Raw genomic sequence first — 16,042 nt, 5'->3', positions numbered from 1 at the left:
CTTGATAGAGTACCTACTATTACCAAGGCCTTCCGAGCAAAGCAGGCCCTAAAGGATATCAATTTTGAGATGAAGAGAAAGAGGCAGCATCCCAGCAGCAGAACAAGAAGTCGTTTGCAGGACCGCAAAGACCTCAAGGAAACTAAAACCTCCAAAGTCAAATGCCCCGAAATCAAGTGACAAACTTTTGTACAAAGAATGCAACCATCATCACTTGAGTAAGTGTCTGTGGGGATCGAGTAAGTGCTTCAAATGTGGGGAAGACGGGCACAAAGCTACTGAGTGTTGGCGCAGTGGAGCAGGCAAGAGGGGAGGGGTGAATTGCCTGCAAATAAAAATTACCCTCCTCGTTCTTTCAACTCAAAAATAGCAACAATTAAAAAAATAAACTAACAGAAATAAAAGTAAGAGAAGAGTCACAGCAATTTGACTTGGTTACAACCACGAAGGTTGTTAATCCAAGGCGGTTGAAAAAGCGCACTACGAATCTCCTTCTCTGAAAGCGGAGAAGCCTTTTACACACTAGAAGCTCAAATGTTGCTAGGAAGTTGATACAAGAGTTGAATCAAGAGATGATTAAAGCTTCTGAACTAAGACTATATTTATAGCCTTGGTCGGGGCGCCTGGAAGGGTTCGAGGCGCTGGGAAGGGTATAAGATTTTATCCCTTTTGCACGAATCGCGGTTTGACATCGATCTGGATAAAAGTCAACTTCTGGGCGCCCGAAATTTATCCAGGTGCCAAGACCTCAAAGTCAACCATGTTGACTTTTTGGTTCGGACCTTCTGCTCCGGTTCAGCTCGCCTTAGTCAGGGTCTTCTACTCCGGCTCCGCTTGCTTGGGTGATCTCGGTCATCCGGAATAGGGCCCACCCGAACTCAACTTCTGACCTTCTTAAGCAGGCTTTCGTCCAGGCTTCTCGTCCCTCGAACATTGCACACGTTCTTCTCGTCCATCAGTGTACTCTTCCGCAGCTCTTTCGTCTTTCGGACGCACCGAGCCCGTCGGCTCCCTTCCCGTGCCGTCCTTCTCGCTAGCTGCGTCTTCCGCTCGACTTCTTGCGCTCCTAAACTCCTGCACACTTAGACACAGGATCAAATAACAAACAGAACCTAACCTAACTTGGTTGATCACATCAAAATAACCATGGGGTCCAACACTGAGTGCCCGAAGCTAAGACAACCCGTGACTGGTTGAGTTTTTGCAATGCATACCGAGCACGCAGAGCTGGGCACTACGCTTTTCACAGGTATTTTAGTTAAATTCAGCATTTTATATTGTCATATTATTTGGAATGCTAAGTTCAAATTCTAGGATTATTGTTGAGGTAAACTTGAATTGATGGGTGGTTAGGTTGCATATTTCAAAACTTAGAATGTTTAGGGAGTAAGATTTGAAACTTATGATTGCTTAGGATTACATTTTATTGATCTGTTTGCCCCGAATTAGGCTCACAATTTGAAGGGAGAATTTTTCAAGAATTTGATGAAGTAGGATAGAAACTTTTGTGTGGAATATGATGGTATTGATATCACAGGTAGGATATTTATAGCAGACGTAGCCACTTATGCCTTGCTAGATTCTGGAACTACACACTAGTTTATATCTGAATCCCTTATGAAGCGGTTGGGAATCTTACCTGAGAGTATGGAATTGGGATTTAGAGTTACAATGTCCTTGGGAGAAGTAATGTTATCTATCGATTTAGTGAAAAATATGGAGCTCTGATTGTAGAAGAATATTGTACAAGCAGACCTCATTGTGTTGCCAATGCCGGAGTTAGATATTATTTTGGGCATGGATTGGTTATGGAGCTTTGATTGATTTTCGGCAGAGGTCAGTATTTATCCAACCACCCAGCGGGGAATCATTTATCTTTGAAGCAATTTGGAATAGATGGATGTTGCACATGATCTCTTGTATTTGTACAAGGGAGCTTTTGCGTAAAGGTTGCCAGGGATTTCTAGCCAGCATCATTTTAGTTCCGGATAGGCTAGCTAGTCAATTGAAGAAGTGGATGTGGTCAGAGTCTTTCCTGGTGCATTTCTTGATAATATTTCCGACATTCCACTTGAGAGAAGTGAAATTTTCCATTGAGTTGATGTCTGGTATAATGCCCGATCTCTAAGACACCGTATCACCTAGCACCTGCAAAAATAAAAGAACTGAAAGATCAACTTCAAAAGTTGCTAGATAAGGGATTTATTCGCCCTAGTTTCTCCCCATGGGGTGCACAGGTGCTTTTTATAAAGAAGAAAGACGGAAACCTGAGACTCTGTATCGATTATTGAGAATTGAACAGAGTGACAGTAAAGAACAAATAGCCATTGCCAAGGATCGAGGATTTATTTGATCAGTTACACGGAGCTTCAGTATGCTCGAAGATCAATCTTCGATTGGGATATCATCAGTTGAGGGTAAACGAAGCAGATGTGCATTAGACAGCTTTCAGGACTCATTACGGGCATTATGAGTTTTGGGTAATGTCATTCGGATTGACAAATGCCCCATCGATCTATATAGATCTCATTAATCGCATATTTCAGTCGTATCTTGATCAGTTTATTATTGTATTCATAGATGATATCCTGATCTACTCGAAGAGTAGAGAGAAGCACAGGCAGTACTTGAGGACAGCGCTACAAATACTGCAGGATCGAAAATTGTTTGCAAGGTTCAGCAAGTGCGAATTCTGGATGGAGAAGGTGGCATTCATAGGCCACATCATTTCGAGGGAAGGAGTAGATGTTGATCCGACTAAGGTCGAGGCCGTCGGGGAATAGTCAATGCCAAAAAATGCAACTAAGATACACAGTTTCTTAGGCTTAGTTGGCTATTATCGCAAATTCATCAAGGGTTTTTCCTTCAATGTAATGCCCTTGACAGCTCTGAAAAAGAAGAATGCCAAGTTTATATGGGGATCTGTTTGGGCAATTAAAGCAAGCACTTACCACATCACTAGTTTTAGCTATGTCATTAGGGTAGGGAGAATGTGTTGTACAATGATGCATCGAAGCTGGGTTTGGGCGCAGTATTGATGCAGTATGATCGAGTTATTGCATATGCATCTAGGTAATTAAAGGTGCATGAGAAGAATTATCTGACTCATGACTTTGAGCTAGCAACAGTTGTTTTTGCCCTGAAGATTTAGAGACATTACTTATATGGTGAAAAGTACAAAATCTATACCGATCACAAGAGTCTTAAGTATATCTTCACCTAGAAGGAGATGAATATGAGATAAAGATGATGGCTAGAGCTTGTGAAGGACTACGATTGTGATATTAACTATCACCCTAGGAAAGCTAATGTAGTTGCAGACGATTTGAGTAAGAAGACAATAGTCATGGCCCAATTATTAGTGCAGGGACCTCTTCAAATTATGATTAGGAGGTTTGATCTTGAGATGTATGCTAGAGGCGAGGCTCCTAACTTATCCACTCTTACCGGCTACCTTGAGGGACCACATCTATGAAGGACAGTCAATAGATGAGCAGTTACAGAAGTAGAGACAGAGGGATGAGTCTAAGGGCTGAAGGTTATATTCAATTGAGGATGGAATCGTCAAATGCAGAGGCCGACTTTGGGTTCCGAGTGTTGATTCTCTTAGAGTTGAAATGTTGACCAAGGTGCATAACTCTCCTTATTCTATACATTTAGGGAGTACAAAGATATATAAGGACTTGCAACTACTATATTGGTGGCCAGGTATGAAATCAGATACCACACGTTTTGTATCAGAATGTCTGACTTGTCAATAGGTGAAGGTGGAACACCAGATACCAGCAAGGATGCTTAGACCACTTCCTATTCCCGAGTAGAAGTGGGAGAACATTACAATAAATTTGGTTGTGGGTTTACCGATGGCAGTAAAGGGTTTCAATGCTATTTAGGTAATCATTGATCGTCTCAGTAAATTAGCACACTTTCTACTAGTGAAGATGATTTTTACAATGATGCAGTACGCGGAGCTGTACATTTGAGAGATAGTTAAACTGCACGAAATCCCAGTTTCTATAGGATCGGACAGAAACCTAAGATTTACTTCATCCTTCAGGAAGAATCTACATGTTGCTATGGGGATCAAGTTATTGTTTAGTACAGCTTTTCATCCTTAGACAGATAGTCAGCCAAAATGAGTGATACAGATCTTAGAGGATTTGCTGCGAGCTTGTGTGATTAACTTCCCGAGAAGTTGAGAACAAAACCTCCATTTGGCAAAGTTCACCTATAACAACAGTTATCAGTCGTCTATAGGAATGACTCCTTATGAGGCACTTTATGGAAGGAAATGCAGATCACCTATTCATTGGGATGAAGTTGGAGACAGAGCTGAGATGGGGCCTGAGATTGTTCAGCATACTGCAGATTTAGTAATCAGAATCCAAGACCAGATGAAGACTGCACAGAGTCAACAGAAGAGTTATGATGACAAGAGAAGAAGAGATCTCGAGTTCATAGTTAGTGACCATGTTTTTATACAAATAGCACCCATGTAGGTTGTTATGCGATTTGGGATGAGAGGCAAGCTTGTCCCAAATTTATTGGACCTTTTAAGATCCTAGACACAGAGTGGTCTTACCGCCTAATATTGCAGGGGTGCACAATGTGTTCCACGTATCAATGCTGAGGAAGTACATGCTAAATCCTTCACATGTCCTGAACTATGAGTCGTTGAAGCTTACACTAGATCTGGCCTACAAGGAGAAGCTGGTGCAGATTTTAGACAAACATGAGAGGAAGCTGTGGAGGAGGACGATAAAGATGGTCAAAATAAAATGGTTGAATCACTCTGATGAGGAGGCTACATGGGAGATCGAGTCGGACATGAAGAGTCGTTACTCGGAGTTGTTTGGTAAGTAAAAAAAAATTGAGGATGAAATCCATTTAGGGGGAATTGTGGTGTAAATAAAAAAAATTGATTCACTTAAATAAATCGAGTTATGGGTTTAAGTAATTAATATGGTAATTGGTTAACAAACTCGGGTCCGATTTGCTAGCAACCCAACCCGGCTTACCCTTTTAAATACATGCCTTATATTTTTTTTCCCCCTTTCCTCACCCTTTAAGCGGTCGGCCTCCCCACACCCCATCCAAACCCTAGTAACTTTGGAGGAGATAGAGGAAGAACCTCGTAGGAACGCTTAAGGTCATGTTTTCTCTATGTCTCGTTGGTTATCTTCCATACGCAAAACACCAAGGCAAGGTTCCCTTTCGTTGTTTTTTCATTTACTGCACCATATGGATCATAGTATGGTATTTTGATGTGTTCTATTTAATTTTGGAATTGGTTGTGAAGATTTGACGCAGTTTTACCGATTTTGGTCAAAAAATCTGGATGCTAGAGGGGCTCGAAGTTGTTGTTGTCTTGTAGGGGCTGTTCGAGAGAGGGAATAAGGACCAGCGGCGGGGATTTTGGTTTTTCTTTCTAGGCTAGTTGGGTGAAGAAGGAAGGGGTTCGGAGAGGGGGCTTGCGAGGTGAGGTATAGTGACCGGAAAAGGGTGGATGGAAGGGCATGTGGGCAGGATCCTTTTCTCGGCATTTTTATTTTTATTTACCTCCCAACTATTGACACGTCGAACTCTATTATCATAATTGCTAGTAGAATGTTAATGCATGCAAATTGACTGTTTATTTTAGCATGTTATCATAATTGTTAGTAGGATGTTGATGCACACAAGTTGACCATTTGTTTTAGTATGCAAGCAAATCATTTTATTTATTTAGAAATGTCTTCCTATACATGAAATGTAATAATGTCTTATTTTTAATAATGTGATTTGTATGTGACAATGTGAATGGTAGAGGAATCAATGTGATTTGTATGTGACAATGTGAATGGTAGAGGAATCCGGTTTAAGAAGGGTCCGATGAATCTTACTAAAACAAAAGAGGTTTAGGAATCTGGCTTAAGAATGATTAACCTTACCAAAATAAAAGTGGTTTGAGAATCCGGCTTAAGAAAGTTCCGGTGAACCTTACTGAAGCAAGGGATTTGGAAATCTGATTTAAGAAGGGTCCGGTGAACCTTACTAACCTAGTACTAGATAAAAGTTTGGTCAAACGATCAAAGGTTGAAGTATGTGAACTGAATTTTTGTAATTTATAAGGAAATTCATGACACTAATGTCATTATTTTCTATTTCTTACATGGTAAATTATATATATATAAAAAAGAATATTTCTCTTAAATACGAATGGATATTATTTCTATAAATGGTTGAATTTGCTGTCTTTAGACTTACTAGATCCATATGGTGCAAGTAATGAGGAGATAGAAGGACTTGACGGATGGGCTTTCTTGTACCTAGCAGTGCACACCCGGGAGCCTCTTTTATTTGTCTAAGTTTCTACATGCATTAGGATGTTGGGTCCTAATGTCGGTGTCAAGTTATGTGATTGATAGTCAGTTTAAGTTCCTTTCACTAGTTGGTTGCACTTTCTGCTCTCTTAAAGAATTATTTACTATTATGATGTTCAAACATAAATTTATTTTTGGTATTATGTTGTATCAATTCGTAATGCATAATATTTGGAGTTGCATTATTTAATTCAAATCGCTTAAATGCGGATATTACATGTTTGGTGAAAGGTATGAAAAAGGGGTTCTAGGATGTTTCAGAATTACTAGACTATATAAGCGAAGTAAGAAGGATAACACGGAAAGGGAATCGGAGGGCTCATACATCTGAGAGATGAGAAGCTTGACGGGAGAAGGTCTTGTGGTAAAAGGCAGTTGCTTGTGAGTTGAGGATTGAATAAACTTGTACTCGGGCATGTGTAGAACTCAATTTCGGCACACATGGCCATTAGATGAAATGGAGTTAAATTACCAGTCGCGTTAAGGTAATGTTTATTTCTATTGGCGCAATCAATTAATTGTCTATAAGTTGTTGATTGGACTAATGATTTGTGATGAATGTAAGTGTTATCCAAAGAATTTGCAACAAAAAGTTATGAGTTGTCAGTCACGAGTTGTAAGAAATAATTGTACCAATCAAACAATATTTGATGACCTTGGATAATGCAATTGGCGCAGGAATCATCATGTGGAGTAAGAAACAATTGTACCAATCGACTGATAACAAGGATGAAGCACTCGTTTCATAAGCCATGAGAAACAAATGTTCCAGTCAATTGATCGTTGATAAGTAGTCAAATGATAATCCCTAGATGAAGTAGTCATGCAGGAATCAAGTATGTGCAACAAGAAATGATTGTATCAATTAGCTAATGGTGATGCAACAATCGACTCAACACCATTACGTTAATGCTATGTTTCCTTTGAGGTACGGATTGACGGAAAGGAATCGCTGTGGGAAAAAAAATTCTTCGAGTGAAGGAAGAGAAAAGACAAGAGAAAGAAGGGGAGAGAAAGGGATCTCATGGAAAGCCTGCAGAAAGGAAGAGGGAAAGAGAGAAAGAAAAGAAAAAGGTAAAGACGTGAGACAAGTGGTTGTACAAGCTTCTCGGCTTCATTGACACCAACACTAGCATGGTGCTAGAGGTGGATAGACCCTCTGCTCAAACTTAGCCTCTTACCTTTCTTTGCTCTTCCCACCACCGCCGGCGATGTCAACTCCAGTCGCCTCTAGCAACCGGAGGGCATCCCACGTCCCTTTCTTTCCCATCTCTCTGGCTGAGCCCTCTTCTGGCTTGCCAACCTACCCAATTCCCACCACCCCTTTCTTCACCTCCTACTCCCCTCCACCGCCTCCCACCCCACCGTCCCTGGTTCACTCTTTGCGCCTTGTTCTCAACATCGCTCCAGAGTCGTTGCGACCGTCGTAGTTCTTCTCCCACTCCTCTCTCTCAGCGTGCTCACCGTTGTTGCTGTTGCGTTCTTCGTACGCCGACATGGGTGGTGATTCCCTAGCAGCAGATACTCAGATAAGGACGAGACTCGCTTCGTCTCGAATTGTTTGCTCCTGTAGATTTTGTAGCTTTTGAGTGCTCTAAAGCCATCTCCCCGAGATGACGGTGACGCTACGGTAACGGTGGCGAGTGCGAGAGAGCCTCAAGAATCTCAAGATGAAGAACCTTATAATGACCTTGTTTGGTGCCACAGCGTAGTCGCGATGCCTCTTCGTGAGGAAGGGGGGAAGAGAAAGTTGTTCCGCCCGATTTTAGGCGGATGAAAAAAATGCATAAAAATGATCTGTGGATGAATTTAGGAATTCATCCGTCCATTATTTAATAACAAGTAAACAGCGGAAATGAAGAGAAATCAATCCTTCCTCACGAAGTAATAAGTGGGAAACTTTTCTTATGAAAAACTATCCTTAGTTTTTAAATCCATCCTCCCAAGTAAACAGAGCATAAGATTTCACTATATGAAGGAGGCTTGATAAAGAAGACCACAGGCCATGAATAGAAGTAAAACAAAGAGACTATTATAATGTTTACTATTGTTCTCATTGAGCTTCCTTTCTAAATCCATAAAACTCTATTGTATGACTCTCAAGCTATAAGAATCTTGTAAAGGTTTCTCCACCTTTAGTATTTTATCGAAGAGTAGTATTCCATGAGTGATCCAACTAAAGGATAATAGGACGTGGAGTAGGATCCTAGTACTGAACCACGTTAAATCATTGTGATATATGCTTGTGTGTTTTTATATTATTTCCATTGTTACTGAGTTTTGTGTCTTTACTGAGATCACAGCAAGAGAAAGTTAATTTTTAATTTGCATGCATGTTATTTATCCCCTCCCCCTCTATTGCACCATAAAGCACCAACAATAAATACACGTATGTTAACCAGATTTCATACAATTAAAACTTACAAGTCTCCAAATATGATGCTATCAATAGATCTTATTATTATCAAGTTAGTAATACCAATGTTTGTTATTACTAATAAGTAATAAATAAAATTTATTAAAATGGAATCAATGAATTCCAATCATATATATAAAAAATAAAAAATCATATTTATTAGTATAAAATCTATTATCTAACAATTAGTATTCTGTATGATAGGGTTTTATTATGACCTCAATTATATCCAATTCTAATTTATAGAATGGAGGATATTGATGACCAAGAAAGGTGTATTTTCTCTCATTTTCTCATTTAAGTTGTAACCTCTTTGGCTTCACATTGCAAAAAAATATATATATAGATGAAACACTTTTTTTTTAATAATCTAGATCATTGTTTGTAGGATCACGATCCTATGTAGATTCAATTTGGGATTAGAATCGGATCGATCAGAATTGTATGATCCTATTAAAAACTTTTAAAATTTAATTTAGTATTTGATAGGATGATCAAATTGATTAATAAAGACAATGAATTTAACATTTGATTAAAATTTATTTTAAATAAATTAAATCAAATTAATAATAATAATAATAATAATAATAATAATAATAATAAGTTAAAAATATATACAATAAATATTTTTTTATAATTTTAAAATAAATTTATATATTGAAAGGATAATCCGATTAGGCTTTGAGAAATCCTCTCTGAATTATCCCATTTAAGTTAGAAATTGATCGAAATAATTAAATAAAATTTAATTAAAAACCTAACTTCCCTGTGCCCCTGCTCTACTCTCCTCTCTCTTCCCTTCCCCTCCCCTCCCCTCTTATCCCCTCGCCCGTTTAAGGCACTTGCCCCCCTGTTGCACCCAAGGACATTGCTCCCCTCTTCCCCATAGGGCAGTAGAAGAACAACCGCCGTCGGCGTCTCCTCACAGCCGACGCTACCTCCTTAAGCATGCTCGCGCCGCCACACATCTCCTCAGTTGTTGCTACCCTATCTTCCCCATCGAGCAGTTGGAGAACAACTACCGACGCCACCTCCTCGAGCACGATCGCGCAATCATGAGTCACCTCCTCTGTTGTTGCTCGCCGAGGCACCGACGAGGAATTGGTTTCGGTGTCGCATCCGGATCTTTTGTAACATAAGATCAACTGATTCCATATGATGTTGTACGATTTGAACAATCCATTGTCGATTCTAATCCAATCAATCCGGATCGATTTAGTGTAACCGGACCGCAGGATCGTATGATCCTACAATCTGGATTGTGATTTTGCACACCATGATCTAGGTGTTCAAACTACTCGATTAATTTTGGAGATAGATAGACTTCCCTCTAGTTTGCCTATCGGATAAATCCAATGCACAACTTATGCACACTTGGAGGTCGACCTCTAGAATATCCATCCCTATTGGAATTCGAACTTCATCCTCTTATTTGTTTCCCTAAGTGCTTTACCATTGCACCAAATCTACGAGGGCGATATAAATGAAACACTTGAGCTTACTAAAGGTGAATCACCAACAATGGTAAGGTTGATTATTCAACCTAAGCTCTTAACAAATCTCAAGCAATGGAAAGGCTTGACTATTTAAGCTAGAATTAAAGAGACAAGAAGTCAAACTAGTTTCAACAAAAAGATTGTAAAATCTATCGAGTTTTGCACATTCAACCCAACTTGATTAAATGTCAATCAATTGCCTATATTTCAATCGCAATTTTGTTTAATGAACCTAGTTCTATTTTGATACCATTTACTCATGAGTCGGATAAGATTGTCTTTAAAGACATGCTTACGTATTATTCACAAAATTATATTTGACAAACTAACTAAACAAATATCTATTGACTCTGTGTTCTCATTACATTCTTTTAGCATCGATTATGTAACAACTTAGACTATTATTCAATCAAATGCAATGAATTTTCTAAATTGAAAAGGATGACAATCCACCTAATACTCGTGATACCATGCATCCAACATAAACACAATCTTTCATAGCTAGAAAATAGTATAAAAAAGCATCTAGAATTTTAAATAAACAACTCAGAAACTGATAACAATTAGATGTGTCATCAAAAAGAGATAACAAGGAACACAGATTGCTAATACTATTACCTGATTGATGCAGAGCCTTCAAAGCATAAGCACCAGGGTAGTTGTTATAGGATGCAAGGAACATCATGAAAGAACATCCTAGACTAAAACAATCACATTATAAGATTAAAGAAAGCATCTACTATTTTCTAACAAGTAACCACACTGCAGCATAAAAAAGATGATCCAAATTCACTATATTTAACAGTGAAATTCAACCTGATGAGTAAAGATCCAAATAATATTATGTATAGCCACCTCCAGCCATCCTTCTTCCTATTGATATACCTGACATATTATGAAAAAGATAAGAACAATGATGAACATCTTCACAACAGCATATGTGGGTGTGCCAACATTCCTTAAGCATTTAGAACCAAAGAAAGGAACATAGTTTTTCTTTTTGAACTGAAGCATGGAAGGTTTGATGATAATCCAACTGTTGGTTGTATACTAAAAAGCTAACACATGATGATATTTAATCAAAGGCATATTCATTTGCCCATATTAGGGAAAGACAAGCAAGTTATGTTGACCATGTTCTCCATTTTCTAACTCAAAAGTTAAAAGTAGTGAGCTTGCTGTCACGCGCTGAATTCTTTAGATGCTAGCACAGAACCACACTTAGACATTCTTCTTTGCATTACACTAAGTAAGCCTAACTCAAACCAGCAAAGGACTCAGAAAAGCTTGGGAGGAAAAGGTATTGCTTCATGCTTTAAAATATGTAGATACTTGGATACAAACTTAGGTGATCAACAAACAAAGAGGGTTTGCCGATTTAGAGAACTCAACTGAAGAATGAATGTTTAAGATCTAAGAAATCCTACAGTAGGGATTAAGTCTTTAGAACATTCTTTTTCTAAATAAATAAAAATATATTATATCCAAAGAAAAAGGGATACAAATTGGATTAGGCAAGCCCAATCACCAACATCAACTGTCCCATATAGCTAATGGAAAGTCATTAGACACTCACCCTAATCAAACCACTAGTCCCTGTGAAGAACTTATGTCTAACTCAACGTTAGATCAAAGTATACTCCCAAATCCCGCTACACAGTTTGTACACTCCTGAAAATCTTCCCAATATCTAACTGTCACTCTCCAAAGAAACTACTATTCCTTTCTCACCAAACATAATGAATCATTGAATACAAGGCCAGGTGACACGCCTTTGTTGACACCCTACTCCCTCGGTAGTATCTCCCAAAGACTCGCATCATCCGCTTATACATAGACATCTCCTGTCGCATATGAAGTCATTCTCTAATCCTCCTCCAAAGTTCTGTAATAGGGGGCATCCAAAGAAAAGATGCTCTTGAGACTCTAAGGTGCACTGCCGATCCTCCAAGTATTCCCGTCTATCTCTAGTGGGAAGATGTCGCTATGCCAACATCCAAAATGTGACTCCATGGCTCGACTGAATATATGTCTTCCACACTATCTGGACGTATGGTTTCTTAGGGCTAGGGTGCCTAAAGAAATCATAAGCATGAGCAACTCCATCATCCCGAGTAAACCAATCTTCAGCATCTAGCAGCCTCTAGTGTCTCAGCTGCCAACAGGACAAGGTCCCATATCTAAAGCAACTACTTAATCAATGGAGAATCTGTGTGGACGACCTCCAGTGGAGAATTCTTGATACTCTATTACTACACTTATCTAGAATATTCTATAAAAAAAAGACAGCCCGGTGCACAAAGCTCCAACCATGCGGGGTCCCGGGGAAGGATCCATTGTACGCAGTTTTACTCTGCTTTTTGCAAGAGGTTGTTTCCAGGATAATTATAAAAAGGGACCTAGAATATTCTACAAGATTAGAGAAAAGGGTATTGTTGAAAATTCTAGAATGATGGAGATGTAGCTTGGAACACTCTAGAACATTCTAGAGATCACAGGTTGTGACGTCCTCCCCCACCTATGTTTGCAACGTCCCTATCTGTTGCCCTTGTGGAATAGATAAATTTGGTCCTTCAATTGGCAAAGTTCCTTGGCCAGTTTCCAACTGGCTTCCCTATTTGGCAATCCTTTCCACTTTCTAAGATATTGTTAGCTTGGCGGGTGATGTTTCCTTTGGAAACTTGATCGGCTAGGATGGTTTCCACCTCACGGTCGAGCCTTTGGATAGCTTGGCGGGTGATGTTTCCTTTGGATAACTTGTGACCTTTTTTGAGATGGTCCTATTTGGGTATTCCATGTCTTCATAATACTTTGATAATTTACTGAATGATAAAATCTCTTTTTAAATTACGTTGAACATGCACCAACCATGAAATATTCTTTCATTTGTTTCCTTTAATTGAAGATATGTCGATCTCAAATTATTATTCTATTTTATTTTATTTTATTTTCAACATTATTCTTCCCCACTAAGAAGGTAGTCAACATTATTGGGTGGGCAACCCAAATCAAGTTCGGCACTACACATAGGTGCAAAGTGGAGGAGCCTCTCTAACTACATTAGTGACTGTTGCTCTATTTCTTCAAGAAGTTAAGAGGCAAGCCATTGATCATCTACAAAAGTCCTTCCCAACATAGTAGATAATTATTAGAGCTTCCATCTAAAGATAGGAGTGTTTGGCCATATCTATAATATACTAAAACTAATAATAGGAAATGTCATAAATGGGAGCACAAGAGCATGCACTATGGAAATGTAACGTATAAAAACAAAGAGAAAGCCTCAAAGGTTTCTAAATTTGGAAAGTTCAATAGTTTAAAGTCGTGCTGAAATTTTGATTTATGACCACAATGATATGATTTTGATATCATGTCGTGTCATGCTGTTATGGTTTCAATATTTTTAAAATATAAGTATATTAATTTAAAAATATTTTTATTAATATTTAATTATTATAAATGCCTATTATTGAGTTATATTTAAGATGTTAAAATGTTAAGTTTAATTTTAATATTATCTCATGAAATGTTTAATACTTATCGAGTAAAAGCTAATTTAAAATTAGTTGAAATTCACTAAATTTTTATAAGGTTATAAATTATATTATATTTATTTTTTTATTTTTCTAATATTTTGTTTCCTCTATCTTAAAGACCTCTTTAAAGAGTTTAAAAGATTTTTTTAGCCTTATGAACTAATGAGGAGAAAAAAATTAATGATGGAGAAAAAATATGAAAAAAAACTAACAACACTGGAGGGTGGAAAATAATGACAAAAAGAGGGAAAGGCATAGAAAAATAAAAATGAAAATAGGAAAAATAAAATATAAAAAATAAAACAAGTCCATTAAAGCAGTGACATTGTGAGGTTATTGTAGTGTTCGAAACCAATCCCTGCTAACTCCATGCATGATTGAAGTAAGTTACAACATCTAATTTGAATAATGTAGGTTTATTAACAATAATTAAGGATTATGTGATTTCAATCTCAAGCCACCTATGTTTAGGAAATTTTAGAATAAATTCTGAATGTGTATAAAATTTATATAATTTAATAATTAGTGATAGGTGTATAAAATTTATATAACTCCCTAAATCCGAAGGTGTATAAAATTTATATAAATATTTGATGACTAAGCATTTAATTCCAAATATGTATAAATTTTATACATATCCGAATTATGAATAAAATTTGTTTGAGGTATATGAAATCTGAATATGTATATATAAATTTATATGATCTCAGATTTATTGTTGAACCATTCAAATATTAAATAAAATTCAAAAAGGTATATAAATTTATATGATCTAATATTTGTCATTGAACCATTCAAATATTACATAAAATCTGAATATGTATATAAATTTATATGATCTAATATTTGTTGTTGAACCATTCAATTATTGGGTGTAGACTTGGTGGATTTGGGTGGAGAAAGCTAGAATTTCCACCACCCTAGCCTTGAGTCCTGTCGGTGCAAGCCCTAAGGGGAGGAGAAGAGAAGTTCAGTAGCAAGGAATCAAAGGCTATCTATGTTATGTTAGTTTCGGTTCTATGTTTTTTTATGCTATAAACTCAACCATACTTAAGATAATAGTATGTTATGTTAGTTTTAATTCTATATGTTTGGATACTATAAACTCAACCATGTTATGGTAATTTAGTGTGTATGTTAGTTTCAGTTATATGTTTTAGTATGCTATGAAATCAGCCATGTTTTCTTTGATAACTTAGCATGTTAGTAAATTTCTGTTTGTATGGGTTAGTATGCTATGAATTCAATCATGTTCTTAGTAATATGTTAGTTAGTTCGGAATTTATGAATATATATGTGATGGATTTTATGATAATATGCCATGTGTGTTTATGAACTTGTAAACAATTACTATAGGGTTCGGAATTTATGTGTGTACATGTTATGGGTCTTATGATAAAATGTCATGTGTGCATGGATGTGGTTAAGTAAATAATTAATATGTACGCAAGGTTTTTATGGGTTTTGATATTTATTGCACCACAAGGATCGTAGTTTAATATTTTGATATATGTCGCAAGTTTTCTAACATTTGTATATTGCACTATATGGATCATATTACGTATGTTTGATGGTCGACGCATTGTTTTTTTGGTTTAATTAGGATTTTTAATTGATATTTAAACAATCAAGCAATTGATGATTAAGTTAGGAAAATTGATTTAATTAACGATTAATTAATGGGATTAATTCATGAAAAGATTGAATGATTAGTAGAATATTCGATGAAGTTAATTAAGAGCTAATTAAGAATGCTATTGGTTGATTAATTATCAAATTACTTTGTTAATAGATTAAACTAATTAATCAATAGATTGAATAATGAGTTAATTGATAGATTAATTAATATGCTAATTAATTCATTAATAATTTGATCGATTAGTTGATTTAAGAAGATTAATTAAAGTATAAATGAATTAATTGATTGGTAGATTAATAATTCAAGGAGTGATTAATTATCTAGTGTTCTGTAATTTATAAGTTAAATAGGATTTAATTTGTTGATTTTAGTTAATTAATCCATGTATGATGGATTAATTTAATAATACTTGATTGATTAAATTAACTATATGGCAAGTTGCATTCGATTTAAACATAGATTGGTCAATAAGTGATTAGGATTCATTAAAATATGATTTAAATCCATGAACAATAGTAGTAATTAGGAGACATGAAATTAATTGATTGTTACTTTGATCCGTTTGAATAACTAGCTCACTAATTTATTTGATG

The 16,042-nt window shown here is 36.8% G+C and overlaps 1 protein-coding gene across 3 annotated transcripts in view; it reads right to left on the bottom strand.

The window, feature by feature from the left end:
- The window catches only part of LOC121969770 (dol-P-Man:Man(7)GlcNAc(2)-PP-Dol alpha-1,6-mannosyltransferase-like), an 86,823-nt gene that overhangs the window by 14,381 nt on the left and 56,400 nt on the right, over positions 1-16,042 (bottom strand). For all 3 annotated transcript variants that reach the window (XM_042520012.1, XM_042520013.1, XM_042520014.1), the window contains 2 exons: positions 11,091-11,159; positions 10,893-10,975 (listed from right to left, as the gene is read on the bottom strand). In XM_042520012.1, the coding sequence (XP_042375946.1) occupies positions 10,893-10,975; positions 11,091-11,159 (152 nt within the window). The remainder of the gene's footprint in view (positions 1-10,892; positions 10,976-11,090; positions 11,160-16,042) is intronic.

Source organism: Zingiber officinale, chromosome 4A (assembly GCF_018446385.1).
Source record: "Zingiber officinale cultivar Zhangliang chromosome 4A, Zo_v1.1, whole genome shotgun sequence".
Classification (NCBI taxonomy): domain Eukaryota; kingdom Viridiplantae; phylum Streptophyta; class Magnoliopsida; order Zingiberales; family Zingiberaceae; genus Zingiber; species Zingiber officinale.
Note: the sequence above shows the minus strand (reverse complement) of the source record. Positions and strands in the feature narration are given on the sequence as shown.